Here is a 21,373-nt window from a genome sequence, read left to right as displayed (position 1 = left end):
ATACCCATACATTGTCCCACAGCAGGTTTAATGGCTATAATTTTATTCCTTATAAATGTATCCCTAATGAGTGAGCTAGTGGTGACTATTGCAAACTTCTTGAGATGGTATGAGGAAAAAAAACCTTGAGAGAAACCAGAATCAAAAGATAACCCATCCTCATCTGGGTGGTATTGACTGTCCATGTCTTATAGTTCCAGTATACAGAATAAATATTGTATATAGTACATACGGTATATATGGTGTATAATTATATTTAAGCATTTATTTCACAGCACTAGTTCACTGCATTTTTGCTCATCTCTGTTTGCTTAATAAATCTTCAGTTCTAGCAATGGTTCATAACAATGAAATGTTTAGTACACCTACAATGCACAGTTACTCAAGAAATGTGTTTTTTTTTATTTTAAGTTCATATTAATTTCATGTTTGTAGATGTTGTTGTATAATAGTAATTTCACAACAGTAATATGTTTTTTTAGGCCATGCTCATGTTTATAGTATGTGATATTCTTTAAATACAGTACATCTGATTGGTCAGTAATATCATATGGGTTTTATTCAAACTTCAAGAAATTAATAAAGAAGGAAAACTGACAAATGAAAAACAACATAGCTACAATAAATAGCAAAATGTTGTGTACACGTTTCAATGTTAATCTAAATATTCAAATTAATGTATTTGGTTAGATGGGGTCCATATATTTTTTTATTTCAATACCACTTTAACAGGGTACACAGGTCTATTCTACTATGCTGATTCAAGTTTTCACTTGAGTTATAGTAGCTAATTCCACATTGGCCACCATTTATTTCTTGCTGTTGAAGAAAGTTAGTAAGCTTTTCATTTTGCTGAAAAAAGAGAAGTGTAAAGTTTTTTGCCTCTTCTCTCTGGATTCAACTGATTTAACCTCTGGATGGAGCTCAAGTCAATTTTAAAGCACTCTGCGCAGCTGGAGATAGTTCCCTTTTGAGTCTGGTTCCTTCTAATGGAGATTTTCTTTGCCACTGTTGCCACTGGCCTACTCATTACTCACAGTTAAACTTATAAGAACTAATCTATATACTTATATCTTATAACCCATTTATTTCTGTATAGCTGCTTAGGGACAATTTCCATTGTTAAAAGCACTCTACAAATACAACTTGATTTAAATTAATTTTGTGTGTGCGTCTGTGCGTGTGTGTGTGTGTGTGTGTGTGTGTGTGTGTGTATGTATATGTAGTATACTCAGTTACACAGGTTTTATATAGAATAGGCTGTTTCTATAAAGATAGAGTCGTTAAAAAGAGTGCAGTCATTTAAAATTGCACTATTCTCAAAGCTGCTGTATTATAAAATTATTCAACAATTTCTGACCAATCAGAAGAAGCACACTGATATCAGAGGTAAATCAGAGGCTTCTCTGTATCTTCGTTGAGGATGCTGCTGCAGGGAGAGCTCGGCTTCTGATTGGATGATCCCTGCTCCTGCTCGTTCTCGATTGGTTACTACTACTGTGTACCACACGTCATTGTCCACGTCGTGTCCTGTTTTTACTAGAACCAAAACACCGAGTGTGATAAAGGGGTGAAGATTGTTTTACACCTGGGCTCCAGTGTCTCAAGCTGTTCAAGGAGACAGTGTTTTGAAGTTTTATGTGAACTGTTTTTGTCCTCCTGGAGGAATTAAAAGGACAGGTAAGTCGGACCGTGCTCCAGGCTGGGTTAGGGCATTGTGTGATGGGATGATGATGATGATGATGATGATGATGATGATGGAAAGGGATTCTGTTGACATTTTTTTCCATATTAGGCGCCATTTTCAATGCCTGCACTTCGGCAGATGGTGATGAGTGAGGATTATGAATTGGGAGATTATCCCCGGTGAAGCAGTGAGTCCGGTGCTCGGTGTCTCCTCCGTGGGCGTGTTCGTGTCTCCGGGTTTGCTTTGTTGTGGTTATGCGCTTTACGCTGTGCTGCTCTTTAAACGGCGGGGATAAACATGAACGACACACAGAAGAAAGGGGCTATAATAAACGCGCGTGCACACACACACACACACACACAGACAAACACACACCTCGCATCTCGTGCACCGCATCTTTTTCTTCTTGCATCTCACACACACACACACACACACACACACACACACACACACACACACACACCATCTCATCTCACATTTCCGTCTTTCCCCGCATTTTACACACACCGCCCGCAACTCCGTCTCTCTCCCCCCGCATCTCTCTCTCACACACACACACACACACACACACACACACACACACACACACACACACCTGATCTCATCTCATACTGTACACACCGCGTCTCAAACTCTCTCCCCGCATCTCACACACACATGATCTCATCTCATACACACCGCATTTCACGTACATCACATCTCAGACACAACTGATCTCACGCAACTGATGATGGTAAATCCAAACCTCATCTCAGAATTCACTAGAAGTCTTCTGACGGCCTGTACGGATCTATTGATATCATTTGCAAAATAAAAATAAATTAACGCTGAAGATTTTCTGAAGAGAATTTAATTGAGATATAATAAAAAATAGTAAATATATTTTTTATGTAAAGGTAATATTAGAATTGATTTTGAACAGAAAGAAGTTGTCTTTGGTCACAAACTAATCTTTTTTTTGTATCAGTTAATCAGTAAATGGTTTGTTGAGAACAGTTGTAATCATTGACTGGTTGGTGTGAACAGTTCTGATCAGTAAATAGTTGTTGGGAACAGTTGTGATTGTTGGATGAAGCTGTAATCAGTGATTCGCTGGTGGAAACAGTTGTGATCTATAATTGTAAGAAATAAGATTTTCTGAAGAGAAAATTTTTGTAATATAATAACTAGAGAAAATATCTCATTTGATCCAAAATGAAAACAGCAAATTAGAATGTATTTGTAGCAGAAAGAAATTGTCTTTGTTGACAAACCCACCTTTTATGCATTTATAGGATATGCAGAAAGAGAAAGAGCAGTAATAGTAAGGACATTTTACACATGGATTTTCTCAGTTTAATAATTGTAAATATGGCAAGAAGTGCAGCAAATATTAATGAGTGTTTAATAACAAACTGTTGTGATTAGTGATTGGTTGGGGGGGATCAATTGTGATCAATAATTACTTGTTAGAAAAAGTTGTGATTATTGATTGGTTTGTGGAAATGGTCATGATCAGTGATCAGTTGTTGGGAACAATTGTGATCAGTGATTGTTTTTTTGGGAAAGGTTGTGATCAGTGACTGTTTGGTAGGAACAGTTGTGATCAGTAAATGCTTGATTGGAACAATTTTGATTAGTAATTAGTTGTTGAGAACAGTTATGATCAGCACTTGGTTGTTGGGAACAGTTGTGATCAGTATTTGGTTGGTGGGAAAAGTTGTGATAAGTAATTGGTTGTTGGGAACAACTGTGATCAGTGATTGGTTGTTGGGAACAGTTGTGATCAGTAATTGGTTGGTGGGAACAATTGTGATCAGTGATTGGTTGGTGTGAACAATTGTGATCAGTAATTGGTTGTTAGGACAGTTGTGATGAGTAATTGGTTGGTGGGAACAGTTCTGATCAGTAATTGGTTGGTGGGAAGAGTTGTGATTTAATGGTGATAAAGTGATTGGTGGTTGAAAACAATGGTAATCTGAGATTAGTTTTGGGAATAGATATGATCAGTGATAGGTTGTTAGGCACAATTGTGATCAGTGATTGGTTGTTGGGAATAATAATCATTCATTTAGTTGGTGGGAACAATAGAGATTGCTAATTGGTTGTAAGTGTAACACAGTGAGAATTTATGAACAAACTTTGCTCTCAAATTGTTTGCCATGAGAAGGTTCAAGTTCAGGACACTTCTGCTTAAAATGTTGCTAGGTTTGTCACTAGGTTCTTGGCTTTAAATGAAGTTGCTAAAGATGTCTACAAAGTCACCAAATTTATTAATAGAGTCTGTTGTTGGCCACACTGTTCAGTATTGCAAACTTGTTTCAGGGATAGAAGTTGAAGTACATTAAAATGATTAAAGCTTTGTAATGTGAGCTAAAGGGCCATATTAAGTTTAGTAGACTGAAAAATGGCAAAACTTTTTAAAATCACACGTTTTTTACAGTAATGTCCCTTAAATGTCTAAAAAGGTAACCAAAAACCAAAAAAACCCAAAAACAAATATATATTGATCGATCCAATAATATATGCGTTTTCCAATGCATCTCTGTTTGTGGTATGTCACTATGTCAAAACAAGGAATGCAAAAAAAAGAAACATGAGTAAGTTTTGTATGGTAGTATGGTATGGTAGATCACAAATAGTCCTATTCATTTATTTTTATATAAATAGTCTATTTTTAGGAGCATCTAATGACATAATTGCTGAACATCCAGCTCAAATATTCTTTTAAAACATGACCCATCTATAAATACAGACACAAAACACTCAGAGTTATCTGTAACACACAGCAGAAGAAAAAGTGGGTTGTCACACTTAGTCATTTTTTTGTCCATGTTGTCCAGATGGAACTGTAGGAGGTGCGATGTGAAAGGACACAGTCACGTATGGACAATGGTAAGACGTCTTGTGTCTGATTGGACACTGCTGCGTGGCTGCCGCTTGTAATTTGCATGGAGTTCTCAACCTGCTTAGCTTTTTCGCCACACTGTGATTGGAAAAATTTTTGCAGCTTGCATTGCCACAACCTCTTGCACTTTTTTCATGTCTTTCCAAATGTCAAATTTTTCATTAATCATTGCTGTTTGGACAAAGTAATTTTAACAACAAAAAAAAAAGACTGTTTTTATTGTGTTTCTGCTGTCACAGTGTTTCAAGGTGTTTCTGTTGAAAATTTAAAGATACTAGAAATATGCAACTGTGCAGAATTGATGCATGTGAATGGGAGTAATGTGTATTTGCAACCCCACCACACCAACCAAGCCTTCAGATTGTTAGATGAAATTAGCTTTTATTATAATTGTGTAGGAAAACAGAAAGTCATTTTGGACTTTATTCAGATGACATTTTTATATGACATCCGTAATAAACATAGCTAATGTTGAATATATACTTTTCTAATGTTATCTGCATTTAGCATTGATTGATGGATATTTTTTGTCATTAACACTTTGTTTACACATTCTTCACTTACTATGCGAGGAAGGGGGGACATCAATTATAATTATTATTATAATCATTAAATACCAAATACACATTTCTTACTAAATGGTTCTGAAAAGTTTATTAGCTAATAGTGGCTATATTTTATGAAGAAATAATTAGAAACCCAATTAAAAATAACTATTATATTAGCTTCATGCAGAAAAGTCTGGTTTAGGCTTGTTTGATATGACAATTCTATCTTTATATCTCATTCTTCTTTCGGTTGCATTAGGGGGGTATTAACGACTAATGCACACCAAAGTTCAGCTTGATCTGGTTTATGGTTTTTGTGAAACAGATAATTGAATGTATTCCCAATCAATGTGGATGAACATGCTCAATTCTTTGCACTCAGAATGTAGCACTGAAAAAGCCTGTAAAATTTTGTGTAAATAAATCTTAAATTAAGTAAAATAATTTGTGAAATCTTAATCTAAATTTGCTTTACCATCCAGGTCTAGATAATAATTTGACAAAATGTATATAACAGGGAGAGAAAAAGTGTCTGTCCTATTACTTATAAATACAAGGTCCCGGCCTGCATGATATTAATTCCGATAGTCCGAGACACCGGGAGTTCGAAGCAGGGGGGTGGGAGAGAGCGAGGAGTCCGAAACAGTTCGAGGTGGAGAGCTGGCAAACAGAGCACTTCTCCAAACCATCTCAATCGTGCCTCCCTCACCTTGTCCACAAAATGCCCTACATGCACTGTCCCTTTAATAAACTTATTTCAAATCCTGTCCATCCTCATCACTCCCAGTTAAAATCTCAGCATCTTCAACTCTGCCACTTCCAGCTCCGCCTCCTTCCTTTTTGTCACTGCAACTGTCTCTAAACCATACAACATAGCAGGTCCCACCACAGTCCTATAAAAGTTTCCTTTCATTATTGTATATACTCTTCTATCATAAATCACTCCTGCCACTTTTCTCTACCCACTCCACCCTGCCTGCACTCTTTTTTTCACTTCTCTAACACACTCTCCATTACTTTGCACTGTTGACCCCAGGTACTTAAACTCATCCACCCTCACTACCTCTTCTCCCTGCAACCACACCACTCAACGTCCCACCTTCTCATTCACACATATGTACTCTGTCTTACTCCTACTGACTTTCATTTCCCTTCTCTCCAGCACATACCTCCACCTCTTCAGGCTCTTCTCTGCTACCTACTCTCACCACAAATCACAATATCATCTGCAAAACATCATAGTCCATTAAGACTCAAGTCTGATCTCACCACTGCAAACAGAAAAGGGCTCAGAGCCGATCCTTGATGCAGTCCCACCTCCACCTTAAACCAGTCTGTCATTCCTGCTGTCACACTGTCCTAATACATGTCCTGCACCACCCTTAAATACTCCTGTGCCACACTCGACTTCCTCATACAATACCACAACTCCTCTCTTTGCACCCTGTCGGACGCTTTCTCTAGATCCACAAACACACATTGCAACTCCTTCTGACCCCCTCTATACTTCTCCATCAACATGTTCAAAGCAAATATTGCATCTGTAATGCTCTTCCTCTGCATACTGTTGGTGGTCACCAGATGGTGTTTTCCTACACTTTGATTGGAGTCTACATGCAGTACATACTTGTAGGTACATACATAATGTCCAAAAGTTGAAAATGCAGATCAGAGCAGAAACAAAGCTATGAGGAAGTGAAAGGAACTAGCTGCAGGGCTGAGAGACATGGTTGTGTCAGGATTAAGGCACTAATCTGAGGAAAGCTACAACAATATTTCTACACCATTTAACATTCCAGAAAGTACAGCAGACTCACTTACTAGAGCTGATTCCCCTACCTAAACTGAGCAATTGTTGGTGAAAGGCTTCAGGAAAAGAGGTGACCAAAATATATTCTGTTGGGGCTCCCGTCTGGGCTTTATGTCAGAGTGGAATGGACAGATGCTCCACTTAGCACAATTTTTTTTTTTTATGTAAGTAAGATGTGAGAAAAACGAAAGGCTTTTTTAAATGCATTCTATGCAAGCTGTTTAGTGGAAGATGGCTCAGTGGAAGTAGCTCAGTGGATGAGATGGCTAGTGTTGGCTAGGAGTGGTGGCAAATGTGTGAGTGGGTTGACAGTAAACTTGTAGACAGTTTATTATGCATCGACTGTCCAATTAAGTAAATTGATTGCTTCAGCCATTACATGTTAGCATGTTATCTTCCTTTTTTAGCAAAATATTTTTTTCTGTCTGTCCAATATTTTGCTAAACCAGTACTTTAATTAAATTTAATTAAATTTAATTTCAATTGTACAGCACTTTTAAGAGTAGACTGTTCCAAAGCAGCTTTACAAATATAAAAAAAAATTTAAATTAAAATTAGTCTCTATGTTTATCCATAATGAGCAAGCCAGTGTTGACATTAGTTATTTACAGGGAAGAACTACATTAGCTGCCACAAAATGTTCCATAAAATGGAATGAACCAGTCCACACTGCAAACATATTACCCACACTTTTACACTGCCCTGACAGCATGACTATTTTGTCAGAACAGTGCTGCTTGGATTCTCACTGTCTCACAATAATAGTTTTGTGTGGTTGTCATTTGTTCTCAGTGGTTACCATGACGACAGACAAAGCAAGTAGTGGACAGAAGAAGCAGGTCTGTGAGCAGCAGCAAGAAGATGGAGAGGCTGGAGTGCAAGAGCCTGACCCTATACAACCCCTTCCAGACAGACCCTCCAGCCCACCATTAATTCCGGGAGGCTTGGAGGAAGCTCAGCAGTCAAAATCACGGCAGCACAACTCGAGTGGGCGTGGCCTCTCACGCCTGTTCTCTTCTATCCTGAAGCGACGATCGCAGTGCTCAGATGACGAGGGGGTCAAGGTGGAACAAGGTCAAGAGAAAGATAGTCAGTTGGACCCCAAAGCTCCGATTGCAGACCCCGAACCTGAGCTGCGCATTGAAGGAGATGCAGCGCTGGATCTGCACTCCATCAGCAGTTCTGAGAACCAGGTGAGGGTGAGATAGGAAGAAACAGAGGGTTTAATCGGGGGGAACGTCTCAGCTTTGCTTCATGCTAGGGAGAGGTAATTTTACTATTACCAAAAGCTTCCCAAAATCCTAGTGTTTTAGTTTGTTTCTGCAAAAGATCAAAAGAACCTTAAAAAAAGTTTGTGTGGCCTAATTTAACTGTTAATACTGTTCTACACAAAAAGTGTAGCACAATATCAAAAAAAGTTTTTTTTTTTATACTTCAAATATTTGGCAGTTTAATTGCCTGGAAAGAATGGGCTTTTTTATTATTATACAAAAAAAGTAATAATAATAAAAAATAACTAATAATAACTAACGACTCTCTTTTTGAGACCATTTTTGTTGAAGAATTTTCTATATAAGTGTTCCAACTTGGTGAAAGGTTATATGTTCTCTGACACTGTGGAGTTTATTTTTTTCAACAGGTTAAAGTGGACCAAAAAGACACAATCGAGGGTGACGAATTAAAGGTGGAGAAACAGGAAAAGAAAGAAAAGAAGCAAAAGAAAGAAGAGACGAATAAACACAGAGACAAGAAAAAGAAAATGGAGAAAGCAAAAACTATTGAGAAAAAAGAGAAGAAGGAGAAAAAGAACAAAGACAAGCTGAAGAAAGAGAAAAAGGAGAATGACTCAGAAGAAGATAAAGAGGTAGTGGAGCAGCTTGAAGCTGGGGATGAGGAGGTGGAAGCAGCAGGAGCAGGAAAAATGGACAGGGAGGGAGAACGAGGGAGAAAGGAAAAGACTGCTGAGGAGGAAGGAAAGGCTCTTAAAGGTCAACGCAGACCCAGGGTCTTGCACTGCAAAGTCACGCTACTGGATGACACCCTTTTTGAATGTGAACTGGAGGTAAGAATCTCTCTCATCCAGAAACACACACACACACACACACACACACACACACACACACACACACACACAATAAGATACATAAAATGGAGATAAAGCATACAATGCATTTGTATACAGAAACACGCCAAAGGTCAGGAGCTGTTTGCAAAAGTATGTGACCACCTGAATCTGCTCGAGAAGGACTACTATGGCCTTGCTATCTGGGAAACACAAGCGATTAAGGTGAAAATTTGTTTTATTCATTTATACTGTACATCAACTGTTATTTAATGAAATAAAAGCTACTGTAAGAGATGACTGGCTGTCCCTTTGTTACATCCCTACACGTCTGTGAGAATGTGATAGTTATACTAACTCTCTCTTGCTATCTGTTTCTTTCTCGCTATTCTAGACATGGCTCGACTTTACCAAGGAGATCAGAAGGCAAGTGCGAGGTGAGAAATTTTAAATAATTAAACATTTATATGTTTATTAATGCCAAGTAGACCATTTTAATGATCTAATGGTAATCATTATTATTGTTAGGAATCAGCTACGAGTTTACGTTCAATGTGAAGTTTTATCCACCTGATCCTGCCCAGTTATCCGAGGATATCACAAGGTAATTCATCTCTCTCTCTCTTGCCTCTCTTTAACACACACATACTTTTTAGAATATATATTTATAATTTCTGTGTTATATGGTATAAATCAGCCTTTAATTGTATAACTTACCAGCCTTTATGTTATTGCTTTGGGTTACAGGTATTATGTGTGTCTCCAGCTGCGCAAGGACATCATGAGTGGCCGTTTGCCCTGCTCATTCGTCACTCTAACGTTGCTGGGTTCTTATGCACTGCAGTCTGAACTGGGGGAGTATGACCCTGAGGTCCACGGAACAGACTATGCCAAGGAGCTCAGACTTATCCCAAATCAGACAAAGGAACTTGAGGACAAAGTCATGGAACTCCATCGCACGTACAGGTAGCTATTTAGTGTTCATTACACAATATTTGCTTTTTTTTTTTCTCTCTCTTTTTTGACTAATTTTCTAAAATAACACTAGGATATAAAAAGTATTGAATACAAGTTACACTTTTAGGCAATGCTTCAATACCTTTTTTTATACTGAGACCAGGTACATAATCTCCATAATTTATTTCGATTTATTTTTTGATCTTATATTGACACATCAGATTGCTGTGCGGATTAATGTGATATTAATTAATTTTGATGTAATCATTTGGCTGATATGAAGTATTTCAAGGCAAGAATTTCCACTCATCAAAATGCAAGCATGCAAGCATGCCAAAAGCATTCAACAAGATTTTTTTTTTTCAAGAAAGCAGCAAAAATAAAACACACAAAAACAATAAACTCAGGGGGCAAAAATGTAACACAACCTTTAAATGACCAGCATTTTTTGTTTATTTAAAGACTATGTACAATGTTTTGAATTAAATTGTTTCCAGTGTTTCTGTAAATGTGAATGTTTATACAGAATATCTCTAAGTATAAACTAACTTGGTTTCTGTTAATTTTTACATCCTAAACAGTCATTTCCTCTCTATTCTTCTTATTTTTTTTTCTTGGAAAGTAAGGAGAAAAAAAAGGCAGTTTAGGTTGGATAAATAAATGTACCTGATATTTGGAGCTATGCCAACATTAAAATGTATTTATTAACACTCATTTATTAAATATATATACATCCTTAACATCAAATGTTGGTATCAGAGAAAAAGATGAGGTTGTAGAAACAGACATTGAATCTGTTAGAGAACTCTATGACAGACAATCAGTGCATTCCCAACTTATTTAATAGAAACACAATTTCCCTCTCCTCTTTTTTTCAATCTTGGTGAACTGCCCAATCTCGCAATATTGCGTACTGATAGTCAGAGGTGGAAAGTAACAAATTACATTTGCTCAAGTTATAGAAATTGAGTATTTTTTATTTGTGTACTTCCACTTTTTAAAGTAGTTTTTAAACTCTGTAATTTTACTTTAACCTAAGTTTGAAGTATTGTACACCAGTAATGCAGACCCAGCTAAAAGAGAAACTTTAAACGAATTTAACGTGGTTGTCTGATTGTCTTAACGTGGTTGTCCTCCTTGTCTGAATATTGAATCTGCATTTGTGATTTCTCTCATTATCATAAATGAAATCATAACAGATTTTTATGTTTTGCTGTGAAAGAGCATAACTCACATTAGATTTAAGTCATGAACTGTAGTGGGGTTTTTTTTGTTAGTTTTGTTTTAATACATTTTAATTTGTGAAGGTGTTCCTTCAATAAAAACAACTAGTTTGAGATTTATATACCCTTTTAAACTACACTACACCACACTCCCCCACTGTTAAACTTGGAAAATTTTACTCTGAGTATATTTTAAATGAGCTGCTTTTTGCTTTTACCTGAGTAGATTTTTAACCTTGTAACTTTCTTGTACTTAAGTCAAATTTCATTGAAGTAACAGTACTTTTAATTGATTAGAACATCTTAATAATTTTTCCACCTCTGTTGATAGTACCATACTATGAGCATTTATTCATGTGTACTTTGTCCCTAGAACCATGAGTCCTGCTCAGGCTGACATGATGTTCCTGGAGAATGCTAAAAAGCTGTCCATGTATGGTGTAGACCTGCACCAGGCTAAGGTACTCTCCTAGAATGACTTCTCTTCTCTATAAAAGATACAGGAGGCAATGTTTCAGGCTCAAAGGAGAAATTCTCCCTTCTGTACAGTACAGCAAAACACATTCAACAAAACATCCTAGCTTACAAAAATAATAAATATTCATAAGTAAAAAAGAGTAAAAAAGGCATATAGATACACATATTTATCAGAATGTCATATGAGCACACACATCAATAGAAGGAATTGGACATGGGGAAAAAATCAGAGCTTTTTTTTTACAAGGTAGGTAGCAGGGCCCATAGTAGATATGTGCTTACATTGGAAATAGAGACCAAATGGCAGAATCTTAAATTTGACATATAAATACTCTTTCTCTTTTACAAAAAAAATCTCTTTCCTAATATTTAATAATATTTAATACTATTTTTTATTTAATTTCCAAGTTTACATGAAAAAGAAAAGAATCCCAGATTTTCTGTCTCTACAATACATTTCTATAAAGCTGCTTTGTAACAACTCCCATAGTTATAATAATAATAATAATAATTAATAATAATAATATGTTGAATTTATATTTATATTGATTTATATAGCAATGAAGAGATCTTTCTTGCTCACAGAGAATATGGAAGTCAGGCAACAGTTCAACCCAAACATTTTGTGGATTTATTTGCCACTTTTCGGCGAGTCTTTTTATAAAGCCACACACACACACAGAGACAGACACACAGCTCTACGTGTCCATCAGGCTTTTGTCTCCCTCTGCCTTTTCCCCTCTCTGCTGCTCACTGGGAACACTAATTAGTCAAAAACCACCATCAGGTGTGTGCTCCTTACCACCTGTTTCCTCCAGCTCCACTCTCTATTCACAAACTGGCTTCACAATAAGGAATAATATAATACAATAGATAGTAAAGATAGTAAAACATATGGTCATAGCCTTTTTTCCAGACTAAAACTAAAGTCAATGCAGGTGAATGAAGCAGTTGTATTAAAGCCTACCGATAATGAAATCCATAGAAAAACAATTTCATATAGAGGCTTAAAGCATAAGCAATACAGGCATGTAAACACAATAAACAGTACATAAAACAAAAAGAAGATGAAACATTATGACTGATAATATCGGGGGAATAAGCAATGTACCTCTAAACATTGGTACATTTTTGTATCTTATTGGTTGTACCTCTAAAAGAATATTTATGCACCCCTATTATTAGAAATGTAGATTTGTGTCCTGGTATGGTAAAAATTACATCCTGATCACCCATCCTGCACACAGAACATCAGGGAAGTGCTATGGAAAATATCAGGATGTAATTTTAAACTGAAAAACACCTACATTCATTTTCATTAAAGCAGTAAAATCTCCTATAAAACAATGCGTTCTGAGTAATTTTGTTGTTTTCTAGAAAGTATAAACAGATTACAGTACACTGTGATTTAACAGCATTCAGAGTCGACACTCAAATACTGTATCTGAAATCACACCTTACACCCTCGTACACTATTCCCCTACATTAGTTTACTAGTATAGTCCACTTGACAGAGTAAGTGAAAACAAATGAGCAAATTCAGACACTGATGAACATCTGCTGTTAACAAGCAGAATCACTAAAGTAAAGAACAAGAAAAAACTACAACTGACAAACAGCTGCTTAGAAGAAATCAACTAAATTAAAACAGGATGATTAAATAACTCCAAAAACAGCATCACCAGCTTCCATTAAACTTTGACTTTATTTCTGTCATATATCTATAAAACATTCTTTGAGGATTAACAGTTTACCCAGTGCTCAAATCGAGTCAAGTTTTATAGAGGGTTGCCAGTTGATGAGTAAATCATATATTTTAATAAAATAATTTTTTTTTGTCCCAGATTCCCCCCAAGCCCCCCTTCAATTCTAGCACTGGGTTTACATTTGATTAAAAATTTGATTGAAAATTAGTTGGGCTCTTGACCCTTCACACTCTTTAACATTAGTTTGTCTCTGGTTGTTTTAATTGTGTTTGTAAAACATATGGTTTATGATAAGAAAAGTCAAGAGAAATTATAATTAAGTTAATTTTTCTAGGTCAACTATTGATCATGATGAAATCATTGTCATATTATGACCTTATTTTCATGATATCAGAGTTTAATCTGTGATTTTAAAGGTATTTTTTAATTAATTTTGTTATTCATTATAGCAATGACTCCAAAAAGTTTTGCACCAAACTATTAAAGCTACAGCACTATTTAAACATCAAGAATCAGCACATAAAACTCAACAATGGTAACAGTTAACAAAAACTTTTATGTCACAATGCATGCTGGGTGCAAGAATAGTACAATGGTACCATTCTGTACATTGCAGCATGAATACAATATGCAGCTGAATGTTCTTATTATTTTCTTAATTTGCTTTTATTTTGGTGGTGTTCAGTTTGTTGTGACTTATTAAGTAGATTTTTTTTGTGATGTTCAGAGTTTTTTGTTTTCCATTTTGGATTTAGACTCATACACTGATTGTTGATGTCTGTGTGTGTTTAAATTCTGTCATTGTTCTTATACTTTTAATAAGAGATGTTGAGCGAGGGCAGTAAATTTGTTCATGATAGAGTTTACATCACAAACATATACCCAGCTTTATCTGGCCATGGTTTCTTCTGGCTTTTCTTGCTCTTGTTTCTCTTTCCTTCTCTGTCCAGGCTTTGCAGTTTTTTTGTGATTTTATGGTAAACTACTGGGAGCAGAGTTGCCAGTAATCTACTGTTTTAAATTTCTCTTTTACAGTTTGCTTTTGTTAAATTTATATACAGTATGTTACTGTTGAAATACATTTCAGTGCATTTTCCCCCCACACATTTATCCCCTTTAATCCTAGAGCAAATTCTCACTTTTAAAAGAGCACTTATGTGTTCACACTGCAGAGTGGTGAAGTAACACTGAATCAGTGATGAAGTTAATAAGATCATGAAGTAATTAATTAAATCAGGATTAAGCGTTAGTGATAACATTTGTGAACAAGCAGAATTAATAAACGAAAGGGAAACAAGAGCAGAGAAACACAACTTACAGCCAAAGCCATAAATGAAATGAACTGAAAAGTAAAAATATTAAATCTCTCATGATCTTAGCAGAGTATTATTAAATAACCCCAAACCAGAATTACCAGCTTCACTTCAATTACCAACCGATGTTACTTTATTTCTGTCATATTTGTACAAAAGCTGTAATGGAGATTTTAGTTGTTGTACGTTCATTTGAAGTCACCATAATGGTGATCAGTGTTTGTTCTAATTGGGCTCTTGAACTTTAAAATTAGTTGTGTTTATTAGGTACAGCTTTTTTCTTTTTCTTTTTTTTTTTTTTATATAAGTGTAGTCAAATGTGGTTTGCTATGTGTTGGAGATGTCAAATCCATCATGAGTATAATTCATGGATTTCAGTCAATTCTTTATACTTATAGCAGATCAAAGATATCAACAATCAGTGTATGAGTTTTAACATTGGCGACAATCAAGAATGGAAAACAAAAAACTCTGAACTTCACAAAAATGTTTACTGAAAAAAGTGTAGTATTTTGGACCCCAGCCCGCATTGAGACATGAAGTTTGTTAATAGTCACCATTGTTGAGTTTCATGTGCTGATTCTTGATGTGTGTATCTCAGAGGTGGCAAAAGTACACACATCCTTTACTTAAGTAGAAGTACAGATACTCATGTTTTGAAATACTCGGGTAAAAGTTGAAGTACTGATTAAACTTTTTTACTCAAGTGGAAGTAAAGAAGTCTTGGCTCTGACATGTACTTAAGTAAAAAGTAGCTTGTGTCGCCATTATGAAGGAAAAACCCACAAAACGCCACCTAGAGGGTTAATTGTGTAAAATATGGCGGATTTAGTGTTTGATTTGAGACTTGGCGCATAAATAAAACAAAAGTTTACTGATTAAAAATATTTTTATGTGGAGTTTATTTTATATCTAAGTAAAGAAAGGACGTCGTGGATAAATTTATTTTTTTCTGAAGGTTTTAATCTCCCCTAAAAACTGAAATGCGCGCTGAATTGATAGCGCGTTAATAACATTTAGTGCCGTTTACAATAATTTTGACAGCAATATATATATATATATATATATATATATATATATATATATATATATATATATATATATATTAATACAAAACCAATTAAAAATGTTGTTACCGAATGAATGTGTCCAGGCTGAAGATCCACATATAGAACACAAGCAGAGAAAAGATGATGATGATCATGAATGTGTCTGTTCTCAGTCATGTTTAATCACTGACTCCCTCTGTCTCATCCACGTTAACCCCAAACTTCTCACTGCCTTCTGACTGCTGATTCTTATCTTCATAAAGAGTGAGAGTCAGGACTTTATACACCAGCGGATTGTAAAAGATGCGCAGTAACAGGAAATCGGTTGTTCGGCTGAAATCAGCGCGCAGTGAAAATAAAAAAAAATTTTTTTCACCAAATCAGTGGAGTAAAACTAAATTAACGAGCCGGTTTTGAAAATGTAAAAAGTAAAAAGTACAGATATTTGTGTAAAAATGTAATGAGTAAAAGTAAAAAGTTGTCTAAAAAATAAATAGTGGAGTAAAGTATTGATACCAGAAAAATCTACTTAAGTACAGTAACGAAGTATTTGTACTCCGATACTTCACACCTCTGGTGTATCTAAATAGTGCTGTAGCCCTAAGGTGTTGTGTATAAAATGTTTTTAAAACGCTTCCTCATAGTTTTAAAATCTAAAGGTTTTATAGAGGTTTATCAATGCAAACAATATTGCTAATCCTGATTGATATCAGCAAAAATGTTTAATAAATTATATCACCATCTGCAATAAAACAAAACCGCTTAATTGCCATTTCTCTGACTATTCCTTTCAAAACAAATGTACTTTACAAACAATTGAGTTTCATGTGCTGATTCCTAAGTCTACATGGTGTTATTGCGCTAAAGATTTGTGCATAAAATGTTTTTTAAATCATTAATCGTTTTTCAAACTAGTTAGATACCACACATCAAAACTAAAGAAGATCATTAGCTATTGATTATTTCATTATCAATATTTAACCAAAACTGCCAAGGGTCAACTCAAGGGTCAAGAGCCCAACTAAAGCAACCACTAATCTCAAAAATGGTGAGGTCAAACAAACCATTTAAACAAATATAAGAAAATCAAATATAATCCTCAGGTAAGACTTGAAGAATGTCTTAACTGCTTCTTCTTAAAATAAGTATTTACCTTTGCCATTTCAATTATTTTGGCAAAATCTACCATAATCTGTCCTTCCACATTCCTCTCCCTAAAGCCATACCATCACCACTTCATCACCTCTGTTCTCTTTACCAACATGCCCAATATGCGCTAATCACCAATCTTTCATTCCTAGGTATACTCTCCACTACTTCATCTAACTCACTCCAGATTCTTTCTTTCTCCTCCATCTCATAACCTACTTGTGGAGCATAAGCACAGATAATATTTACAATCACCCCTTCAACTTCCAACTTCACATTCGCCACCCTATCAGAAACTCTCTTCAAGTCCACTACACTCTTATTGTACTCTTCCTTTAGGATCACCACTACACCATTGCTCTTTCCATCCACACTGTTGTAGAACAGTATAAACTCTTCTTTAATGTTCCTGGCCTTACTCCCTTTCCACTTGGTCTCCTGAACACACAACATATCTACCTTTCTCCTCTCCATCATATCAGCTACCTCTCTCCCTTTACCAGTCATAGAGCCCACATTTAAAGTACCAACCCCGAACCTCCACTCTCCTACACTTCACTTTTCCCTGTCGTCTCTGTAGACGTCTTACTCCTCTCTTTCTCCTCTCTTGGCCAACAGTAGCCCAATTTCCACCGGTACCCTGTTGGCTAACAATACCTGTGGCGGTTGTTGGTAACCCGGGCCGTGACCGAGGTTTGTGATACACATATTTGATTTGGCACGTTTACCGCTGGTTGCCCTTCTTAACGCAACCCTCCCTATTTATACAAGTTTGGGACCGGCACTAAGAGTGCACTGGATTGTGCAACCCTAATGGCTTGGTTAATGTTTTGTAGGTATATGACAGAAATAAAGTCAAACTGTAATAATTGATGCTGGTAATGCAGATTTTAAGTTGTTTAATCATCTTCTGTTGTAATTCAGTTGATTTAATCTAAGCCTGTGTCGACTCCGAACGCTTTTAATTCAATGTATACTGTACACTGTTTATACTTTCTTGAAAACAACAAAATGATTCAAAATGCATTGTTTTATATGGGATTTTACAGTTTTATTAAAAGTTAGCATGTTACTGTCAGAATGTGGCCATTTTTCTTACTATACCTGTGTCCTTGTATGGTTTAAAATTACATCCTGATATTTTTCCATAGGATTTTACTGATGTTTTGTGCACAGGATGTGTGATCAGGATGTAATTTTAAACCAGGACACAGAGGTACATTTCTATCACTAGGGGTACATAAATGTTCTTTTACAGGAACAAACAAGAAGGTACATAAATGTACCAATGTTCAGAGGTGCATTGTTGTATCCTGCTAGGGTACAGCTGGAGCAACAACATATTTATACTCTTTTAGGTACATTCCTGTACCCTGACTAAGTATTTCACACTCAGAAGTTGAAAGTGTTTGGGTGGGAATATAAAAACCTGGCTCAGATTGGTAGAAGGGAGCAAGACCAATGGGGTGAATTAAATGTGTACTGAAGAATTTTGTAGACGATACAGGATGCAACTGGAAGCCAGTGAAGCTTAATATAGGAGTAATATGAGCAGGCCATTTTGTGTTAGTTTTCCTCACTGCAGAATTGATATGCAAAGCTTAAAAGCATTTTTCAAATAAAAATGAAAATTAACTGAATTAAAGTTTGCAGATGACCCTCACAAAGTGGATTTTATAAATGAAAAAGACATGACTAAACCTGGAGTTAAATCTGTTGAAATGAGAAAAGAGTATACTTATATATATATATATATATATATATATATATATATATATATATATATATATATATATATATAGTTTAATATAACTTAACTTAAGTTTTACTTTAATATACATTAGCATATATCGCATAATAGCATGAAACCTTATAGAACAATACAATTCAATCCAATACATTTATGGTTTAACTTACTTTGATGATTTGCACTAAATGGATGCAGCCTCCATCAGAATACCAAATGATGATCAATCATGGTGGAATGGTATTTGTACTTAATTTATTTGGGAAAATGTTGACTTATATAAATAAGTGAAGTCACTTTTTTCATGGTGACCAGTGTATTAAAAGAGATCTCAGACTTTTTTTTTGAATGACAGACAATCTACCCATACTACATTTGCAATCCACTGGCCAATTGCGATTGACATATTGGCACCCCTCTTTTAGATCCGCAATGTTTGGTGTTAACCCTAGACCCTGCAGGCTAAAGAGTTCCTGTGATGCATTGTGATCTGTTAAGTCTCATCAATTTGCACTCAAGATGGATTTTATATTATGAACAACAATATAATCTGAATGAAGTGTCTAGATGGATTATATGTTTGTACATTTTGTAAATGTACATTTTGGATTATATGTACACCTCTGCCTAGAGAGTATATCACATAGAGATGTTTTGTCTGTTTTTCAGGATCTAAATGGAGTGGATATCATGCTAGGTGTGTGCTCCAGTGGTCTCATGGTTTATAAAGACAAGCTGCGGATTAATCGTTTCCCATGGCCAAAAGTGCTGAAAGTCTCCTACAAACGTAGCAGCTTTTTCATCAAGATACGTCCATCTGAGGTGCACCAAGTTCGCACACTTTTGCATGATTTTTTTTTAATAATATATAGTTCAGCTAGTGTTCCACCAAGGTCTGCACTCTTTTTGATATGTTCTTAAACTCTGTCCTAGCTGGAGCATTATGAGAGTGCCATCGGCTTCAAGCTGCCCAGTTACAAAGCTTCTAAGAAGCTTTGGAAGGTGTGTGTAGAACACCACACCTTTTTCAGGTAATAAGTAAATTTAGTACTATTCTTTTTTTAATTATTTGTATCACAATACTTGAGTATCTTTTCTGTGGATATAAATGAACAAGGCAAGCTAGAGGAGCCACTATATATATTGTCTGTCCTTCCCAGGTTGACGTCTACTGAAGCTGCAACCACACCCAGAAAGCTCCTGGCCCTGGGTTCCAAATTCAGGTATAGTGGCCGTACTCAGGCTCAAACACGGCAGGCTAGCTCCATGATCAACCGCCCCGCACCTCACTTCAAGCGCTTTGCCGGTAAAATGGCCTCTCACAGCTTAGATGGAGGTTTGTTTTCTTTCCTCCCTCTCCCTCTGTCTCTATCTATCTCTTTCTCTTACTCTCACTCCCTCTTTATAAATGTTTTGGCATTAAACAATTAGTAAAGAAGCTAATATGGTAACATAACACTTGATCCACTTTAAAGGTAAATAAAAAGGTTTTATCTCCATACATATTGGATAGAGAACAATTAAATGTAAGGAAAACAAATATTAACAAAAAAACTATGCATTGCACAGGGATAGCTCAGTGTTTATGTTGGACTTCTGATCAGAAGGTTGTAAATTTAAATCCCACTGCTGGGCCTTTAACCCTCACCTGTTCATTTGAATGAATTGTGTGCCGAATGGCGTAAATGTAAAGTTATCCTATATAGCATGCATCATATTCAAGTATGTACATGAAAAAAGTAAGTACATTTTATACTTCAGTGTAGAATGATATAGCTACAACATTTTTTGTACCACATCATTTGGTACCACATGGAAAATAACTCTCCTGTTGCATGACCCAATTTTAGTCAAGCTTAAGCCACAGGACAGACAGTCCTCAAAAAATTCATAATCTGGTATAAAGTGGAGATTATCATTGTTTTAGTGACTGAAAGTTTTCCATGTTTTGTGGCAAAACAAACCCAAATCACCATTGTTCTAACACAACCACCAGTTGGTATGGGGTGTTTGCTGTGATTCGCTGTGTTTGGTTTTCACAAAACATTACACTGTGCATGAATGCCAAACATGCCAAACATCTCCAACTTGCTTTACCTTGTTACCAAAATTTGATGGTTTGTTCAGATGCAATTTTGCAAACAGAAATTATACTATATTCTGTTTTGGAGAGACACTTTTCAAACTCAACACAAAAAAGATTTTCCTTTTGAAGTTTTACTTTATTATTTATTTGCTTTAAAACAAAATCTTGGCTGTTACCAAATTTTTCAGCTAGCCCAAAAAACAGTACATGAAATTTCTTTTTCCATCTTCAAACGTGCTCCAAAAGTTGCTTCATTTGGGATGGAAAAAACCCATAGCTCTAGCCAACTTTTTGCTAAACATTTGCTGTTTTGTTGTTCAGCTGAAAAATACAGCTAATTATAAATCTGAACAACCCTGCATTAATGAAAGTTGTGGCTGATATGCAGGTGTGGCTGACCCTACATCATATGTACATATAATCAATATATACTCATTGGTGTTTGCCCAGTAACTACAACCCCAATTCCAAAAAAGTTGGGAGGCTGTGTAAACTGTAAATAAAAACAGAATGCAATGATTTGCAAATATCATAACCCATATTTTGTTGGTACGTATAAAACGTGATCAAATGTTTAAACTGAGAAAATGTACTATTTTAAAGGGGAAAAGGTCATTTTGAAATTGATGCCAAAACACGTCTTAAAAAAGTTGGGACATAGACAGAAAAAAG

General features: G+C 35.7%; 1 protein-coding gene across 12 annotated transcripts in view; it reads left to right on the top strand.

Moving 5' to 3' along the window:
- Window positions 1-1,528: 1,528 nt before the first annotated feature.
- Window positions 1,529-21,373, top strand: part of epb41a (erythrocyte membrane protein band 4.1a) — a 36,690-nt gene continuing 16,845 nt past the window's right edge. For 7 of the 12 annotated variants that reach the window (XM_046844086.1, XM_046844085.1, XM_046844084.1 and 4 more), the window contains exons 1-13: window positions 1,529-1,680; window positions 1,796-1,874; window positions 4,510-4,561; window positions 7,725-8,125; window positions 8,572-8,994; window positions 9,115-9,219; window positions 9,389-9,431; window positions 9,523-9,598; window positions 9,742-9,960; window positions 11,548-11,635; window positions 19,285-19,437; window positions 19,549-19,646; window positions 19,776-19,951. In XM_046844086.1, coding sequence (XP_046700042.1) covers window positions 4,552-4,561; window positions 7,725-8,125; window positions 8,572-8,994; window positions 9,115-9,219; window positions 9,389-9,431; window positions 9,523-9,598; window positions 9,742-9,960; window positions 11,548-11,635; window positions 19,285-19,437; window positions 19,549-19,646; window positions 19,776-19,951 — 1,792 coding nt within the window. In that variant the 5' untranslated portion in view covers window positions 1,529-1,680; window positions 1,796-1,874; window positions 4,510-4,551. Of the gene's footprint in view, window positions 1,681-1,795; window positions 1,924-4,509; window positions 4,562-7,724; window positions 8,126-8,571; window positions 8,995-9,114; window positions 9,220-9,388; window positions 9,432-9,522; window positions 9,599-9,741; window positions 9,961-11,547; window positions 11,636-19,284; window positions 19,438-19,548; window positions 19,647-19,775; window positions 19,952-21,373 lie in introns of those variants that run through there. The other 5 variants (XM_046844077.1, XM_046844076.1, XM_046844080.1 and 2 more) reach the window with 5 other exon arrangements.

The sequence above is a fragment of the Silurus meridionalis genome, chromosome 29, assembly GCF_014805685.1.
Source record: "Silurus meridionalis isolate SWU-2019-XX chromosome 29, ASM1480568v1, whole genome shotgun sequence".
Lineage (NCBI taxonomy): Eukaryota > Metazoa > Chordata > Actinopteri > Siluriformes > Siluridae > Silurus > Silurus meridionalis.
Note: the sequence above shows the minus strand (reverse complement) of the source record. Positions and strands in the feature narration are given on the sequence as shown.